The following is a 20,214-nucleotide window of genomic DNA, read 5'->3' on the forward strand; positions in this document are numbered from 1 at the left end:
TATACTTTACTCCGCTGCTTGAGTCAATTCTATCCGCTGTCTCTCTCTCTCTCCATGCCGCTTTCCACACAGATCTAGCCCTGTCACTCAAGGAGCGCATTTGTTGTTGCTCAACCACGAGACACTTGCATTCAGTCTACATGGTCAATGCAGCACATGCAACAATGTTGCTTCCACTTCTTAATATAAATCTACAAGTGTTCTATAATTACACTATTAGTTTGTGTTTCTTACATCTGCAAACAGCTAGTTTGTGTTTTTTAAGCACTGGCTAGCTAGTCAGAGGAAATGCAGCTAGCTACAGCCTGATACCAGTGATGGTGTAGGCCTAAATCAGCATGTTGTTTGTGCAACAGTATCTTCTAAGCTGAAGAGGATTAGGCTAGGCAAAGCATGAATATGTTAGCTACATGAAGTAGCTAAGAGAAAACATTTAATGTAGCCAAAGATTATAGTGTCCCCTAGGAAACACTGACCAACACTTTGGTTCCTACCCTGTCGCAATAACTCCTCTCTGGCCGTTTTCTTCGTTATCATGTCAAACAACACTGTTTTCAAAGTGCCCTCTATTATATTTGAACTATAGAATTATAATGATAATTGCAACATTTGGTTAAAAATAAGGCCTGCATTTTTGCCAATATCGTGCAGCCCTTCGTGGCAGTGTGGAAATGATCTCAAATGAGTGCAGGAAATATATTCAAATTATTTTGAGTTGAAGTTTCATTGAACAGTATAAAACAAATCAGAATGGAGAAAGACTCATTGAAATCAATTAGAAAAAACAGTATGTGTCGCCACCCTAGGGTCACGCACTACTCATAAAGCACATGTAGTATTTGTCTTATTCAAAACCATAAAATACCATCAAATACTGTCAGAAATTTGAAAAATACCGTAATATGATATTTTGGCCATATCGCCCAACAACAGACTGTTAATTTCCAACATACAGTACAGGTAGAATCAAATGATGCTGGTCATATTCTTCATGTCTAATTTTTCTAAAAGCCTCCTCCCTCACCAGTAAATATGAGAAAATCAACCCGAACATTTAATTGTAACAAACCAGCCTATGCTTTCTATCTAAACAAAATCATTCTGAAATAATTCATATGGATGATGCTGTCCAAAAAGAGAGAACCGTTTAGACAGGGTGGAGAGTTTAGCCCCTCTCTCTCAATCACCGAACACACACACACACGCACACTCAATCAGTTAACCTGTTGCTATAGCGATGGCAGTTCAGTTTGACCGCTAATTAGCATTCTGGACAGAACTTTCGCTCTTTGAGCGTTCTAATCCCTCGACAAATCACAACGAAGCTGGCCTGATTGCTTTGAAGCGGGGCAAAACCGTCGCATCAGGACTCGGGTTAAACCCTTCATTGGCTTAACATAATTTCCCCCGCAATCATCTTGTAGTTACAGATACTTATACATAATTGGCCATCAAACTCTGAAACAACATCTGTCTAAGAGACAGAGAGAGAGAGAGAGAAGAAAGGGGGTGCTCCCAAATATATTAATAAATATACGGGGCCTATATTTGAACCTTTTACTGCAGTGGGCTAAATCAGGGTCGCACAGAAAGTTTCTTGGCAGTCTTAAACAAATCTACTTTGAAAGAAAAGTATACACCTCACACACATGGTTATGGGCTTAAAAAGAAGAAGACACATGTACCATATCAGATATAGAGTTGAAATACTACATTTTGAGTTTGCATTCCACTATTCCACTTTAAATACATCACAGAAGACTGAAATACAACAAACCATTTGACATAGAAACACTTGGATTTTCGGCGGGTTTTTGGAAATAATGTTTATTAATTATGAAATAATGAAAAATATGCATAACATTCCACCAATGAGGCCACTAGGTCTGCAGGAAAGAGCTACAAGCAATATCATTACTGGCTTGGGTCTGTTTGCTATCCCGCCGCAGAAACACAAACACCCCAGTTGTGTGGTAGAAGTGGGTCGCTCGGCTCAGACTCCAGCAAACATCTGGCTCTGTGGCAGGCCGTACTAAGTCTGACCTGCGGGGGTCAAGTGGTGGTGGATTGAGTCAGAGAGACCGCTATCCAGCCAAGGCCATATCTTGAACGGTGGGAATGTCTGGGTGACCTCTCTGCAGGTTCAGGGGTCCGAGTTTAACTAGATAATCCCCCGTATATGAAACACAAGACCCAGAGAGACATGCTGCTCAGCACCTCGGCCCTCTATTTATATCTCTCTGTCTCTCTCCCCCCTTTTTCTCTCCCGTTGAGAGAACTCATTTCCCATTTTCTTCTCTGTGTTATCCTGGAGAGAGAGAGAGAGAGAGAGAGAGAGAGAGAGAGAGAGAGAGAGGGGTGTGTAGCCTATAATGCGTTTTTCAGTTCCCTAGGGTTGCTGCCACATGTCAGACTCGTTGACAGCCTAAACGTCTGCTTCTTGAACGGAAGAAAAACCATGAAAAGACAAATGCATGTAAATCGTCCGGTTATTACTGGTGCTAAAGCCTGGTGTTTATCTTGCATCATTTAACTCTGTGTGTCGCTCTCTCCCTCTCTCATTCTCTCCTCTCTCTCTTTTTATCGCTTTCTATCTCACTCGCTATCTTGCTCTCCTTCTATCCACCCTCACCCGGACTATTTCTCTCTCTCTGTATCGCTCTCTCTCTCTCTCTTCTCTTTCTTTCTCCCCCCTACCTCTCTCTCTCCCTCTATTTCTTTGGGTTACTTCAGGCTGCTGTGAGGTGAGGTGCAGGGTAATACAGGGTAATACAGGGTAATACAGGGTATCATCATCCCTGTTCTTATCTCCTGTTGCTGTGGAGTGACTCAACCAGCCTGCGTGTCCTATGTCATCTGAAGTAACTACTCCTTTCCTCTCTCCTGCACTCACCCAGTGGGTGCGAGAGCACAGGCACAAAGCAGGGGCCTTGAATCACCAAAGTGGGTGTTAAATAGCGTGGTCTTTATTTCAAACTGTAAACCAGACCTGGGTCAAATACATATGTCAAACCGTCGACTGTTTGTTTCAGCCTGCCCGATACAAGGGGACCAATGTGGTAGTCAAAGTGCAAACTCCACCCACCTCCAATCAAGTTTATACCTAAAGTATTTGAAGTATGTATTTGACCCAGGTCTGTGGTTAACATTATACATTCAGCTAAGCATTCATGCTGGAATGAAACCCACAGCCTTGGTGTTGCCAGCAAACAAGGCTGTAATCAAACTGAAGTCCTTTCAATGATGCTGCCTTCACTGACAGAAAGAAAATACTTCAGATTTTAGCTCTATCCCCATCACTCTCTCTTTCAGCTGGTTTCTACTAGCATTCCTCTGCTATTTCTTGACGGATTTCCTTTCATTTGTTCATTCTTTCTCTCCATTCCTCCGTTGTGTTCTAAAGAGGCATGACACTGGCATTCTGCGACTTCCTGGGCTGTTACCTTCACAGCGGCCCGTTACGCAACTCAACCCCGGTGTTACGTAAAAAATATTCACCCCCTCCCCAAATCGCAGTCGCCAAAAAAATGGAGCCAGCGACTGTCACATTATTTTCAGCGCAGCGGAAATAATTAGTCAAATTCCCCCTCCAGACTCCAAATATAGCTATAGAACGCTTAAGAAGCCATCACTCTAACATGCACCTCTCTCTCCCTCTGAATACACCCTGCACTCCACTCTAGACACCTCACTGATTCTCATGAAATGACTACCTCACTGATGTCAGTGTCTCCAGCCAGTGTCAGAGTTTCATGCCGCGTACCCCGATCCAATGCTTTCAGGTCTACACCGGCGTCTATTCTAGTGATTAGTGCATTGTTATTTTCGTCAACAAAAAATTGTGACAATTCCTTCGTCAAACACATTCGTCAAACACCTGTTTTTCAGTCGCAATTGATGAGGCCATAACTATATAGATCCCGACAAAAACTATAACTAAACTCAAATTATTTTGAGACGAGACAAAATGATCTCGGTGACTAAAATCGGACTACTACGTGGACTGGACAACGTTGTTTTGGAGAGATTGAGAGATTTTCGGTGATAAGCACAATTCATATTAGCAGTAGAGACCCGCAGCACAGTTATGTTCAGCAGTGGGAAGGATGCGGCACACCCGACAAACACAGTCTACATCAGCTGGTGAGCTGCGGGGGAGCAAGCGACGAGTGTGGCCAGACAATCCCCGCTCCAGCTCTGCCTCCGATTATACACATCGCACAGGCAACTCTCTTGCTTCACGTTAGCTAACCAGTCACCGCCAGACTTCTGGTTAGCTACCCTTTGCCTGTTTAAATGAAAAACAGTAGCAGAATTGAGTTTAAAAGTGAAAAAAACGGTCTAGTTTTTGTTTTCTATCCCTTGAGTAAGTAGGTTATAGAAAAGTAGTTTGTCTTTGAATTCGTAGTCTCGCTCAACCCTCCCACTTTTCCCGCTGCATTTCACATACGGTTCTGTAGCCAACGAAGTCAAGACTCCCTCAGTTTCCCCAGAGAAAACGGCTTGATTCTAGCCCTTAGTCTACTGTTCAAAAGACATGACCCATAATATTTTTTTTTACATCCATAAAGCATATCGCCGGCCTTTCTAAAACTAGGCTACTTGCACACCGGACCATTAAACATTTGTCAAGGCTACACTTTGTTCAGTCATGTTACTTCATTTGCTAGCCATAGCTAACAACCTGCGGCTCATTCAGCAGGACACAACGTTTTGGAATGTGTTGAATAAGGAATAACGGCGGCTCTATTCATGGGATTTGTATCTGCAACGTTTGAGAATGTTTTTCAACTGAACGGGGCCCTGGTAACATTATCAGTAGCCTATATGCAACTATTTGGTGACACAATGAAAACCGATAGAAAACTACTTATTGACTAAATTCCTCTTGTCACTACGCTATATCTGACTGGGTAAATAACTTTATTTTCAGTTAATGCGGACCCAATGACTCAGACTTGAGCACTTGGACCAGGACTCGAGCACTGGGACTCAGACTTCAGCCATAGGGACTCGTGACTTGAATCGGGACTCGACCATTGGTGAATCGGACTTGGACTTGAGCACAGGGGACTTTGGACTCGAGGTTTAGTGACTCGACTACATCACTGGGCGAAATAGTCATTAGCCACCGTTTTACTTTTGGACATAAATGTGGCAGCGAGGGATGGAAGTGCAACCCATACTACTTTGCCAATACTTTGCGGCACCATCTGGTGATTGTGCCTCTGGCCGTGTCTAGACTTGACAGCTTTAGTATTCTGATCATAGAGCTCTGATCATGGAATTCCGAACGCGTCATGTGTCTACACCTACATTTAAATGTGTCTGCCGTGTCCACAGTGTGTCCGGACTCCCTATTCCCACGCTATATTCAAAAGTCAATATGCATCCTACAAATGGTGGAATAGGCAAAATATGATAACAAAAATATGATAACAAAAAACAAAAAAAATATGATAACTGATGGCAGTAGCGAACTACTGTAGCTAACTAGCCAGCTAGCCTATGTAGCTAGCAAGCAAAGCTAAAGAGATCGCAAACGGGTTAGCATAACTATAGCCAAACAAAATATATTATTTTGAAATATTAGCTAGCTGGCTAGCATTTATGAGGCCACCAAACACGTTACTCACATGAACATATTTCCTCCAACGTTATAACGACAAAGTGCCTCTGGGACACAAAATGTACGTTTTCTGGAGACTTGTGGGAGGAGTGGTGACGATGTCGCCCACCGTATGCGCATTCAGTAGCCTGATTGCGTCCAGACTGAGGAGAAAAACCCTCGCACAATGCATCCCTGACCACCTTCTGAAGTGGTCAGCCAGATCTGAACACAATCAGACCCCAAAGCGACTTTTGTGTATCTAGACCCATCTTATCATTTCCATCTGCGTATTCTGATAGCAGAAGTCGCATGTCAGTGTCAAGTGTAGACACGACTTCTCTCTCGCTCTTGTGTCTGTTTGATTTGTATGTAATGTGCAATATCTATGTAGGCCTAATTAGGAATTTCCATGGCAAGATCATTCTTATATAATGTAATATTATTCTTATGTACTGTATATGTTCATCATTGTTCTGCTGTTGGGAAGAGAATAGAATAGGTTATGCAGAAAAATGTGTTGGTAGACCAAATGTATGTATGTGCACATGGAAGTGAGTGATTCACAGATTAATTAGGCAATACAAATGTGATGTGACTAAAATGTGACTACAATGAAAGGGCATTTAGTTGACTAAAATGGCTCTCTGTTTTCATCATGTTGACAATGACTAGACTAAATCATTATTCACATGACAAAAATGTGGCTAACATGCTGACCAAACTGGGCGTCCGCGTGCGCACCATCGCTCGCTTGTTAATTTTGTCAATCCACACCAGACGCGATCAGGACACGCAGGTTGAAATATCAAAAAGAACTCTGAACCAACTGTATTCATTTGGGGACAGGTCGAAAAGCATTAATCATTCATGGCAATTTAACTAGCTAGCTTGCTGTTGCTAGCTAATTTGTCCTGGGATATAAACATTGGGTTGTTATTTTACCTGAAATGCACAAGGTCCTCTACTCTGACAATTAATCCACAGATCAAAGGGAAACCGAGTGAGTTTCTAGTAATCACTCCTCCTTCAGTCTTTTTCTTCTTTGTTGGACTTTATATGGCGGTTGGCAACCAACTTTAAAGTGCATTACCACCACCAACTGGACTGGAGTGTGGACCTCAGTTCATCTTTCAATCACCCACGTGGTTATATGCTCCTAAAACCCAATAAGGAGATGGGAGAGGCGGGACTTGCATCGCGTCAAGCATCACAAATAGAACCAAGTTCTATTTTAGCGCACAGCTACACAGATGCTCATTGACGCGCGCGAGCAGTTTGGATGCAATGAATGAATAGCATGTATGTGTACATTTATTTTGCAACGCTCGCGGTGTGGTCAGCATATAAGACTTCATTATATTTTGGTCAAAATGACTAAGATTAAACTAAATCTAAAACACACTGCCAAAATTAACACTGGGTTAAAGTTGGTTTGGTAAAGTTTGTGTCTGTGTGAGCGCCTGTGGATCAAGATTGATCCAGTATGGCCGCCTCATACAGAAAGTGATGTCACAGCGCTACTCACCCCCTCGGCAGGGTAGGCCTCCCAGCCTAGGTTTCCCAGAGCAGACATGGAGTCCAACAACGTCACTGCAGACAGACAGAGAGAACAGACTGGTTAACACAACACACACTATTACAGCAATAAGACACCAGAGGAAGGGAGGGCCGTCGTGGTTATTGGAACATCTGTGCTGTCAAGGATGGGGGGTGAGGCCAGGTCAATTGGATAGCACTTACAACAGCACATTAGAACAACATTTACTGCCTCAGATTCACACAGGCTCAACCACACACCCTTACCCCTTTCCATAGCAAAGGGACGGAGTGAGGGGTGGAGAGATGGATGGAGAAAGGCCGAGAGATGGATTGATAGAGGGAGAGAGAAAGGCAAGGGCTGGTGAGAGTGACAGCAAAGAAGAGAGAGGGGAACAGAGAGAGGGATGAAGAATGAGAGAAATATCCGGATGGAGGCGGACGGAAGGATGGACGGACAGAGAGAAGGAGTGAGGTAGAGACAGAAAGGCTAAGAGATAGCTCAAAGGCGAACTGTGTATTTAGATTCAGATGGAGCCAGTTTCTCCCACGGTGTGTGAACTGTGCTTTCCCTGCCTGACGCCATTGAGCCCTAATTATGGCCTCACCACTGCTAACCATTAATATTTAATTATCCTCCATCTGCAGAGGCTGCCGCCAGCCCCCTCCCTCCCTCCTCTCTCTATCTCCCTATCGCTCTGTGCTTTGCTACTTCTTGTTCTCTCTCTCTCTCTCTCTCCCTCTCTCTCTCTCATTCTCTTTTGCTCCTCTGCCCTCTTGCTCTTACCTGCTGTCTCTCTCACCCTCTCTTGCTGTCTCTTTCAATCTGCTTCTCTCCCTTTCACACTCTCTACATCTCCATCTCTCTCTTTCTCTCATTCTGTGCCAGAGGTCTGACTCGGGCCAAAAGAGAGTTACTCCTCGGCTCTCAGCCACAGGTCCCAGATCAGCTGTTCAGGCTCCTGACCTGAAACATCATCAGTTGGCTTTAATAACTGACCCTGGAAACCAGAGGAACTAGTGCCAAAACACAGACATGTGCAGTATTTTCAAGGATAATCTCGGCATTTACAGTAGAACCAAATCTCAAATGAGCGCTAACCAGCTATAAGTCGGTTACGGAAAAATATTTCAAGGCTAACTGCATCTCTCCAGATGTCCAATTCATTCTTGTTGGAAGATGATGAAAAACATTGTAGTACAAAAGGACTCTTTTACATCACACTTTTTCCACTCGGGAAAGAAGAACACAACCAGGAGCAGAAAACAGAGTAGACTGCTATATTTTCATCTAGCTCCTGTTCCACATTTAGATATGAGCCTTTCTACATTCCTCCTCTCAGAGGGAGCCTGGGCCTCGTGGCTGATGAAACACATTTGCCTCCCCTCTCCACTGAACGTGACATTTCTAAATGAATAAAGCAGTAGGGGGAGTGTGTCTGCTGTGTGCACGGGACATTTATCTAGCCCGCAGGTAGCACATAAGAACAGCTACATTTTCTCTGCTGTCTCTGTCTCTCTTTTTCCACTGCTTCCCTCTCTCTGATTCTTTGTCCCTCTATCTTTCTCTCTCTCTCTCTCTCTCTCCCTCTCTCTCTCTCTCTCTCTCTCTCTCTCTCTCCCTCTCTCTCTCCCTCTCTCTCTCTCTCTCTCTCTCCCTCTCTCTCTCTCTCTCTCTCTCTCTCTCTCCCTCTCTCTCTCCCTCTCTCTCTCTCTCTCTCTCTCCCTCTCTCTCTCTCTCTCTCTCTCTCCCTCTCTCTCTCTCTCTCTCTCTCTCCCTCTCTCTCTCTCTCTCTCGCGCTCTCTCTCGCTCTCTGTGTATTTTTCTTAACTGTACGGTGCCTTCAGAAAGTATTCACACGCCCTTGACTTTTTCCACATTTTCTTGCGTTACATCCTGAATTATGAAATGTTTTTTGATTTTGTGTCACTGATCTACACACAATAAGTATTCAAATGCTATGTTATGGCAAGCCTACATAAATTCAGGAGTAAAACTGTGCTTAACAAATCGCATAATAAATTGCATGGACTCATTCCATGTTCAATTATAGCAGTTAACATAATTTTTTTATGACTACCCCATCTCTGTATCCCACACATAAAATTATCTGTAAGGTCCCTCAATCGAGTAATGCATTTCAAGCACAGATTCAACCACAAAGACCAGGGAGGTTGTTCAACGCCTCACAAAGAAAGGCACTGATTGGTAGATGTGTAAAAGTGTTACATAGCAGACGCTGAATATTCGCTTGAGCATGATGAAGTTATTAATTACACTTTGGATGGTGTATCAATGCACCCAGTCACTACAGAGATACAGGCGTCCTTCCTAACTCAGTTGCCGGAGAGGAAGGAAGCTGCTCCGGAACTTCACCATGAGACCAAAGGTGGTTTTAAAGCAGTTACAGAGTTTAATGGTTGTTGACATGAGAAAACTGAGGATGAATCAACAACATTGTAGTTACTCCATAATACTAACCTAAATTACAGTGAAAAGAAGGATGACTGCACAGAATACAAATATTCCAAAACATGCATCCTGTTTGCAACAAGGCACTTAAGTAATGCTTAAAAAACATATTAATACTTTTAAAAAGTAATACTTAAGTAACACTTCAAAAAAATGTAAGAAAGAAATGTACTTTTTTGTCCTGAACAATTATGTTTGGGGCAAATCAAACACAACTTATCATGTTATGGGTATGCTTGTCATCAGCAAGGACTAGGGAGATTGATAGGATACAAATAAATAGAATACAGCTAAAAGCACAGGCAAAATCCAAGAGGAAAATCTTCTTCAGTGTGCTAGGAGACATATTCACCTTTCAGCAGGACAATAACCTAAAACACAAGCCCAAATCTACACTGGAGTTGCTTACCAAGAACACCGTGAATGTTCATGAGTGGCCAACTTACAGTTTTGACTTAAATCAGCTTGAGAATCTATGGCAGGACTTGAAAATGGCTGTCTAGCAATGATCAACAATCAACTTGACAGAGCTTGAATAATTTTAAAAAGAACAATGTGTAAATATTATACAATCCAGATGTGCAAAGCTCTTAAAGACTTACCCAGAAAGACTCACAGCTGTAATCGCCGCCAAAGGTGATTCTACAAAGTTTGACTCAGGGATGTGAATACTTACAGTATGTAAATGAGATATTACTGTATTTCATCTTCAACACATTTGCTCAAATCTTTTTAATCCATTTTGAATTCAGGCTGTAACACAACAAAATGTGGAATAAGTGAAGAGGTAGGAATGCTTTCTGATGGCACTGTATAAGAGCCACTGTCAGCACCAGTCACTCTCTACAGCTCAGTGCAACGTGGCGGGGGGGTGTCATGGTGCATTACAGATTACAATGTGTGTGTGTGTGTGTGTGTGTGTGTGTGTGTGTGTGTGTGTGTGTGTGTGTGTGTGTGTGTGTGTGTGTAGTGCCTGCGTGTGAATGTGCATGCGTCCAAGCATGCTAGCGTGTGTGTGTGTGTGTGTGTGTGTGTGTGTGTGTGTGTGTGTGTGTGTGTGTGTGTGTAAGTGTGTGTAAGTGTGTGTAAGTGTGTGTGAAACAGAGATTGTGAGAGAAAAATGAACAACAGCTAGCTCCTGATGTGTTGTAAAGGTCAACTCCAGCTCTCTGCCCCAGCCTCAGTCCAGCCTCACTGCTTACAGATTATAAGACCATTAGACTCCAGGGTTCAGGTCATGGACGCACACTGTAATAGCAGAATTAACAGTGGTTTGATAATAATGATGATGAAATGTACACACCTTACATTCACTTCCACAGTGTACAGTAGTGGCATAATGCCTAATGTAATATACTGTGTACAGTTTTGCTGAGGTGACCTTTATAGCCCCAAAAGTGCTGACTACACTTCCCTATGATCAACGAGGGCCTGGGGACCCTCGGTCGCACTGTCCCATACACACACACGCACGCACTCAAGTGCAAAGACTCACACACACACACACACACACACACAGAAGCACACACACAGAAGCACACACACAGAAGCACACACACACTTTCTTCACACCTCCTGTCAATAGCACTTATCACTTGTGATCAATGACCCATCCTCTCATCAATAATATAACTGCAACAGTATCCTGTCTGCTGATACCACTAGAATGTGTGTGTGTGTGTGTGTGTGTGTGTGTGTGTGTGTGTGTGTGTGTGTGTGTGTGTGTGTGCGTGCGTGTTTGTGCGTGTGCTGGGACAGAGCAAGCCAGGGTCCCCAGTCTAAATCTGTAGCATGATACTGTGTCGAAGGGATGAAGTCCCCCCGACCCTCTTCTTCTCCCTCTCTCTTTCTCCAGGGAGTGGTGTAAGGCCTGTGTCTGTGTAATCTAACCCTGGTCAGAGCTGCTCTGGCCCAGAGTTAAAACACACAGCTCATCATTCACTCACTCAGACCTGGGTCAGATTCACTCTCATGTAATAAACACACACACACACACACACACACACACACCATCAACGGAGGAGCTCGATACAAACCCAATCACCTAGAGACAACACTTAACAACAAATGGTCCATCTTCTACCATACCTTTTTGTCTGGGTCCATCTCATATTTGTATTCTCAGCAATTCTATTTCCATCCGCCGTTCAATACAGCATGAAAGTGAATTTAGTCGGAAATTATACCCAACAATGCGATGTGAACAAATCATGCACTGTACTTAGTTCCTGTATTCATATTTGTTCACTTGCAGGAGGCTGCATTGACTCAATGAACAGCACTTTGTGTCAAGATAATCAATGATGAGAATATTCAACAGGGAATAGAATAGGGCCAGCTGACGCTTCAGTAATCATCTCAGAGTTAATATCATGTAGGTTCATGTCTGCAACAGCCCACTATAGCTAAACCTCCCTGGTAATGCCCTGGTGGAAGCTTCCCTAAACACACACACACAGACACACAGACACACAGACTCACAGACACACAGACACACACACACACAGACACACAGACACACACACAGACACACAGACACACACACACAGACACACAGACACACAGACACACACACACAGACACACACACAGACACACACACACACACAGACACACAGACAAACACACGCACACACACACACACACACACACACACACAGACACATAGATACACACACACACACGTGCGCACGCGCACGCGCACACACACACACGCAGACAGACGCAGACAGGCAGACACACACACTGAGAGTGGTCTGGTTACATAGTAGCATGACGCTTTATTGATTATTGTCACCATGCTGTGAGTTCTACATTCTCCGAGCGTAAAGTAGCTAAGGGGATATGTCAGTGCAATCTGACTCTCTCCCGTTCTACATGGCAAACACCTCTAAACTACGATACCAAGCCAAACCCCTAACCTACCATTTACAGTATCACGTAGCTGCCCACCCCCAAAGGATACCATAAGGCTTTTTAGACACTATATAACAATCTTACTGTCTCAATTCCTTACGCACACTAAAAATGGGGAATGAGGTCCCTCCCTACTCCCACCCTGGCCTCTCTCTGTGGTCCACATTCCCGCTCCATTCCCGCTCATTCCTCTATTCTTTCTATTTCACTTCACCCCTCTTTCATTCCTGCTCTCTGTCATTCCGTCTAATTTCCCGGCCTTGTTAAGACTCCATCAGCGTTCCTGGCTGCAGGGAATACTGTGACCCCACGCCGTCTCCAAGGTCCCCAAACCTTTTATTGATAAACACCATGGTGGAGGGAGAGAAAGAGTGAGAGAGACACGAGAGGAGGAGAGAGAGACAAAGAGAGAGAGGAGGGGAGACAGAGAGGTTCTGCTAAGACTGATCTCTCTCGCTCTCCCTCTCTCCTTCTCTCCCTCTCTCCCCATCTCTCTCTCTCTCCATCTCTCTGTAATCCATTGCTTTGGCTGGGCAAAGAGGAGCTCTGATCTACCTGCCAAAAATCTTTCAGACCGCACAATAAGACCTGCACACACACACACACACACACACACACACACACACACACACACACACACACACACACTGAAGACCCTGTCAGTGCCACAGAACGAGGAGACCACACAATAACTGTCACACACACTCTATTGTTTACACACACACACACACACACACACACACACACACACACTGAAGACCCTGTCAGTGCCACAGAACGAGGAGACCACACAATAACTGTCACACACACTCTATCGTTTACACACACACACACACACACACTGAAGACCCTGTCAGTGCCACAGAACAAGGAAACCACACAATAACTATCACAAACGCTCTATCTTTTACACACACACACACACACACACACACACACACACACAGACACACACACACTGAAGACCCTGTCAGTGCCACAGAACAAGGAGACCACACAATAACTATCACAAACGCTCTATCTTTTACACACACACACACACACACAGTGGTCTCTTCTCACAGACTTTCCATTCCTTTCTATAGTTAAACGAATGAACGCACAGGGGGAAAGTGTCATCAGAGCAACACATTGGGAAAGGAGGGAAGAGTGCAGGATGAGAGGAGAGAAGTTAGGAGGGCTGGAGCGCTTTCAACATTAGGATCAAATTGGAGTCACGCTGGGCTCCTCTCATCTTCCCTCTCCTCTCTTCCTCCCCTCTCACCTCCTTCCTTCTCCTCTACTGTATAACCAAAGGATGCAATATTGCGAGCCACAGTAATGCAAACTCCTTTTGGACTAAGTGCCCTCCGTCTGTTTGAAGAGTTGTGGTTGTTTTTCTCCCTAATTATTGGTCAAATCAGCCCCCCCCCCCCACAGGGTTGATGGTGTGTTGTGAGTCTCTCCACCTCCCTCCTCTTTCCTAGAGATGCCAATCACCGTAGTAAACGAGTCTTGTTAGGATCCTCTCCTCTTTCCGTTAGCAGACTGTGGCAGAGTAGTGGGGAAGTCCTCTGACAATCTATGACAAGAGCTCTGCCCTAGTTTGCTGTGCGCATGCTGTGCACATGTGTGCGAGTGTATACGTGTGTGTGTGTGTGTGTGCGTGCGTGCGTGCGCACGCGCGTGTGTGTGTGTGTATGGAAAACCCCACGGTTGGCTGCCAAGTGGAACTGAGACATGCAGTCAGATTCAGACACTTGTTTTTTAACAGGCCCTTTCCAGATGTCACAAAGCGAGGAACAACACACACACAACACAAAATCCAGCCAGTGACGCAGGAACAAGGTTATTTGCGACACACACTCCACTCTTCCGCCACAGATTAAAACAATGAGACAGATATTTCACCAGATGGATAAATGTGAAGCATCCGCTTGGCGTTTCCACTCACTACCAAATATGGTGGTGAGAGGAAGCCCAGTGGCCGACAGTGGGAGAAGACGGAACAAGATTGATTTTGACCGACATTCTGCTAATTATCTCATCGATGAAACATTGCTCTCAATACAGATCACAAACAGAGTGGGAAAAAGTTGAACTTTACCCTTGACAAAGTTTTTCAAAATTGCGTTGTTTGGAAGGAGTGCAAAGGCAAATAAAAGTTCTGGCACACGCGCACTTCACAGAGTAGACGTTCCCTACAGAAAATACGCAAAAACATGCTAGAACACGCCAATAGGATCTCGCTAGCTCGTGCTTGGCTCTGCCCACCTCCTTGCTTGTTCTGCCCGCTATGACTCATTTGTTCCCATTTGAAACGACAGGCTGTGGTCTATCTTGGCTTAGTTATAAAAAATCTCTGCTACCGCTGTCGCTGTCTCCCCCATCACACAACGCTAGAGCAGCCCGAGACAATAACAACAAACCGTATATAGGTAGACACCACCGACTCACTGTCTGAAAACACAGACACGCTCGCATAGAGACACGGGAGTTCAAAGACATAGAAGCTCTTCTTTCTTAAAGCACACTTCAATACGGTCTCCTAGCTGTGGTTTTTACAGCGCGCGTGTGCGTGCGCGTGCGCGTGTCAGACGGTCTTCGGGGAACAAGTGTTCATATTCTATAAGAGGGAACGTCTGCGGAACCAACGGAGCACAGAGAAAGGTCAAACTAAACCCCAACGGAACCCTGACACACACACACACACACACACACACACACACAGTCTCAGAGCTGTCACACAGACAGTGGTCACAGGAGGGTAAATTGAGCTAGAATAGTGAGTAGTTACGACGGGCCGATGGCTACACACAGCTGGAGTGGAGGATGAATGTGTCAGATAGGAGATAGCAGGAAAGAGACAGGTCCAGACATGTATGGAGAATCCACAATTTAAATCAGGACAGCTTGTCACCACTTCACTGACTGACTGACTGGGTGGCTGGCTGGCTGACTGACCACAGACTAGCTGCTCTAATGGCCCAGCTATGGTCACAGACATGAACACACCTTGAACTTAACAATGAGCATGACTAGAGGTTGAGGGAGGGAAGGGGCAAATGAGGGAAGGAGAGAGAGTGAGAGAGAAGGGGGAAAGGGAGAGAGAGTGAATATGAGAAAGAGAAAGAAGAGAGAGTTTTGGGAGAGAGAGAGAGAGAGAGAGAGAGAGAGAGAGAGAGAGAGAGAGAGAGAGAGAGAGAGAGAGAAACAAAGTTGATGAAAAAGAGAGTGGGTGAAGAGGAGGGGGCATTGGTCTATAAAAGCCTGAGCCCAAAAACCCACAGAAGCCAAACCAAATCAGCCGCATGGTGTTTGTTTAAAGTCCCACTAATACTGCCATTCAGACCCACAGCACGGGTCACCCTCCAACACTATACACACCACAGGAGGGAGGGAGGGAGGGAGGGAGGGAGGGAGGGAGGGAGGGAGGGAGGGAGGGAGGGAGGGAGGGAGGGAGGGAGGGAGGGAGGGAGCAAACAGACAAATTCAATTAAGACAAATAATAGGTCAGCACTGCAGAGAGGGGCAGAAGAGGAGAGGAGGGAGGGAGAGAGGAGGAAAAGAGGAGAGGGGGGAGGGAGAGAAGAGGAGAAAGGAGAGACCGCTCGAAAGAGTGGAAGAGAGGACAAGAGATGAGAGGCAGAGGTGGAGTAGGCAGAGCAGAGGAGGAGAAGAGGAAAAGGCGGGCAGGAATTGAAGAGGGGTGTGTTTGAACTGGTCATTCAGAGAATCTCAGAAGAGAACATCAAGGAGAAGAAGGAAGGGATAGGGATATCAGAGAGATGGAGAGGGGTGAAGGAAGAGCAGGAGAAGAGGAGGAGAGGAGGTTAGCAGCAAATAGCTCATTAGTGGTTGAGCCTCAGCAGACAGACAGAGGGGTGAGGGGGTGAGAGGGGGTAAGAGCACCCCAGGGGGGGTAAGAGACGAGGGCAAGCGAGCAGAACGTCTAACGGTCAGTCCAGAGAAGCTCTGAAAAGAAGCAACGGACAACCAAAACAACCAAAACAAACAATAACAAAAGAGGAACAAAACGGACCTATCATGACCTTTGGGGGAGAAGGGGGGGGGGGTTTCTAGGGTCTTTCTGGCTTATAGTTCATTCTTAAACAGCTCGCAATAAGGTATTATTGACCCCTGCTTATAAATGGGTTCTTTGTAAGGAGGAACACATGGCATCATGGCATAAGGATTTTACCACAAGGAGAAGAAATGCATATGACCATCACCGAGCTACCATTATGGGGAATACGTAATATGATTATGAATATGGGACGGGCCGACTATGTACGGACATCGCATTGCTTCTCTACGGCCACTATAGAAATAGGTATATTGATGTTCCCTTCTCTCAGCCAACATAGGGAACACATTATACACTCTACAGAGTATTAGACTGTGACCAGCAAATCAGAACAGCCTCTGGCAACACATTTGGTAATGATGAGAGTGTGCGTGTGTGTGTGAGCATGTGACCCGTACTAAGAATCTCTATACACATCATTACAGCAGCCTTACTGTAGCTCCAGGCTCCCTATCAAACTGCAATAAAGGCAACAGAGGTACAGGTCAGCTATAGGGTGAGAAAGGAGGGAGGGAGAGAAAGAGAGACAGAGAGGGAGTGAATGGGGGGGAAAGGAGGAGTGAGAGAAAGACGAGAGGTAAGGGTGAACGAGAGAGAGAGCGGGGTGACCAAAGAGAGGAAGACGGGGAGGAAGAAGAGAAAGAGAGACGATCAATGGCCTCACCTTTCCAAGGTCACGGTCCTTACATGGTGGGGAGACAATCTCTTTAATTCCCCCTTCACACAGACAGACACAGAGGCTGAGATATGGGCCTGCCGATAACTATTATAGATTAAAGCAATTAAAGCACAGACGACCTCTGCCCTCATAAATAAGGATCCCCAGAACTCAAGGTGTGTGTGTGTGTGTGTGTGTGTGTGTGTGTGTGTGTGTGTGAACTTGTTTTATATATGCTTGCATCGGCACTACTTAGCATACTGGTGATTGCTTGTGGGAACTGTGTGTGTGTGTGTGTGTGTGTGATTGTGTGTGTGTGTGTGTGTGTGTGTGTGTGTGTGTGTGTGTGTGTGTGTGTGTGTGTGTGTATGTGTGTGTGTGTGTGTGTGTCATTTAAAACCAGTAAAGCACACTAAGAAGATTAGGAGTTCAACCCCACTAATCTATGTAATACATGCTGTTTTGGATTGCTTGGTCAAAGTTCAAATCATCCTGATGTATTTGGGTTGCTTTCCTTCGATGGCTTGTTCAACATTTATAGGAGTTTGTAAAATGCAAACTTAAAAACTAGCATTAAATGGAATATACACCTTTTTTTTTTACAGTCAGTTAAGAACAAATTCTTATTTTCAATGACAGCCTAGGAACAGTGGGTTAACTGCCTTGTTCAGGGGCAGAACGACAGATTTGTACCTTGTCAGCTCAGGGATTCAATCCAGCAGCCTTTCAGTTACTGGCCCAATGCTCAAACCACTAGGCTACCTGCCGCCCCAAGCTTTTTATCGACACCTGGCTCATATTCAGTGCACACCGTAGAAAACATTTTCGTATAGGAAAGCAAGCATTTATCATTGGACATATTCAGGTAGTCGTTCCCCGTTTGCTTCTGTTTGGTTCCTACTGGATTTAACCCTGCAATCAGTCACCAGGGCCACGTTAAGCAGCTAAACGTTGTCGAATGTTGCAGATAGAAAGCAGATAGAAATGCCACGAATAGAGTCGACGTCATTTCATATTGTACATGTCAGAGAGGCACCACCTGAATTTGTTCTACATAGCGTATTTCTATCTGAACGTTCCAAAACATTGCGTCCTGCTCAATGCGCCCCTGGTGTGTCTCCCCTCGGGGCTGGGAGTGTCAGTGAGTTGAAGCGCCATCTGCTGTTTCATATGATCACTACACCTCTCTGTCTCTCGCTCTCTCTCTCGCTCTGTTGTAGCCTAAAGATTTCGCCTCTGCTCAGACCAACTCAAACCACTAATCACATGTCATCACATCACATTCACCTCTGTTAGCCTCAGCAGGAGCTTACAATAGCACATGCAGAACTACACACATACACACACACACACACACACACACACACACACACACACACACACAGAGCGAGCAATCTCTCAGCTCAACGAGCAATCACAGCGTGTGCGCCTAGACTGAGAATAGAGAAAAATAAAAAGGGAGCGAGAGAGAACAAGGGAGAGAGAACAGAAGAGAGATAGACAGGTTTATTTGCCGCGAGGAAAGACAAAGCAGAGAGTACTTTGGCTCTGAAAACAGGCTTCATTGGATTATACTGCCTACAGAAAACACACACACATGCAGGAACACATACACACCGTGTACTTGGAGTTGCAAATTAGACCACTCGCAAGAGGATGAGAGGGAAACAGCAGGATACTGACATCAACATAGGACTAAGAATTGAGATAAATAGACACATATTATACAGTGAATGTCATTCCTAGAAAAAATTGTTGCTTCACCTATGGCCTATGGTTCATCGGCCTGCCTTCCCCCTTTAGTCTTTGGAATCAACAAGACATTATAGGACTGAACACGCACATACACAAACAAAAACCATTCCCGCACATGTATCTCAATCAACACATGTTTCCTTCATTTCCAATAGGTTTCATCATGCGTAGAAGTCATTTGATGATTTTTTTTAAAAGGCCGTGGATGCGGATCCGTAGGTAACTGCCCGGTTCCGGCCCAGTCCCTCCCCCCCTGGATCCCCTGGAATCATCCGTATCACGTCCTGCGCATGTGTTTCTTTACCTCTACTATACACTTGACACGTTTTACCGGTGAAACGTCCACGCAGCATCTGCATGGCAACCATTCGATCTCAACCAGTTACATGGGAATATGCATGTACATGGTCTTAGTTATGTACGGTGTTGTTTTGAATTATGTACAGGGAGCGAATTTTAATTAAAACACTACAGTGTTAAGAAACTGTAGCAGACCTGTGTTTTGTTTCAAAGCACATATTTTGCCTAGTGACGCACACTGTTGAGTTGTGGCTGCGTTACAGAGAAAGATGTGAACATTAACACAACCATCCTAAAAGCCCATTAAGATATGAGGTGGTCGGTCCAGAAAAGAAAGGTCCAGAAAAGTTGGATATGCAATCACTCTGTTATTTTATAAACACTGTGGTTTTTGTCATGCCGTGTGTTTGCGCGTGCGCGCGTGTGACATTCAGACAGAACACCACGGAGTTTCTCACTCACTTCACTGCAAACAACACCATCATCCAGACTAAACTCACTTCACTGCAAACAACACCATCATCCAGACTAAACTCACTTCACTGCAAACAACACCATCATCCAGACTAAACTCACTTCACTGCAAACAACACCATCATCCAGACTAAACTCACTTCACTGCAAACAACACCATCATCCAGACTAAACTCACTTCACTGCAAACAACACCGGCATCATCTAGACTAAACTCACTTCACTGCAAACAACACCTTCATCATGGAGACTAAACTCACTTCACTGCAAACAACACCGTCATCATCCAGACTAAACTCACTTCACTGCAAACAACACCATCATCATCCAGACTAAACTCACTTCACTGCAAACAACAGCGTCATCATCCAGACTAAACTCACTTCACTGCAAACAACACCGTCATCATCCAGACTAAACTCACTT

The 20,214-nt window shown here is 44.9% G+C and overlaps 1 protein-coding gene across 2 annotated transcripts in view; it reads right to left on the reverse strand.

Moving 5' to 3' along the window:
* Positions 1-20,214, reverse strand: part of epha4b (eph receptor A4b) — a 128,715-nt gene that overhangs the window by 106,686 nt on the left and 1,815 nt on the right. For both annotated transcript variants that reach the window (XM_029725073.1, XM_029725072.1), the window contains exon 2: positions 7,137-7,201. In XM_029725073.1, coding sequence (XP_029580933.1) covers positions 7,137-7,201 — 65 coding nt within the window. The remainder of the gene's footprint in view (positions 1-7,136; positions 7,202-20,214) is intronic.

This window comes from Salmo trutta, chromosome 31 (genome assembly GCF_901001165.1).
Source record: "Salmo trutta chromosome 31, fSalTru1.1, whole genome shotgun sequence".
NCBI classification, from domain to species: Eukaryota; Metazoa; Chordata; class Actinopteri; order Salmoniformes; family Salmonidae; genus Salmo; species Salmo trutta.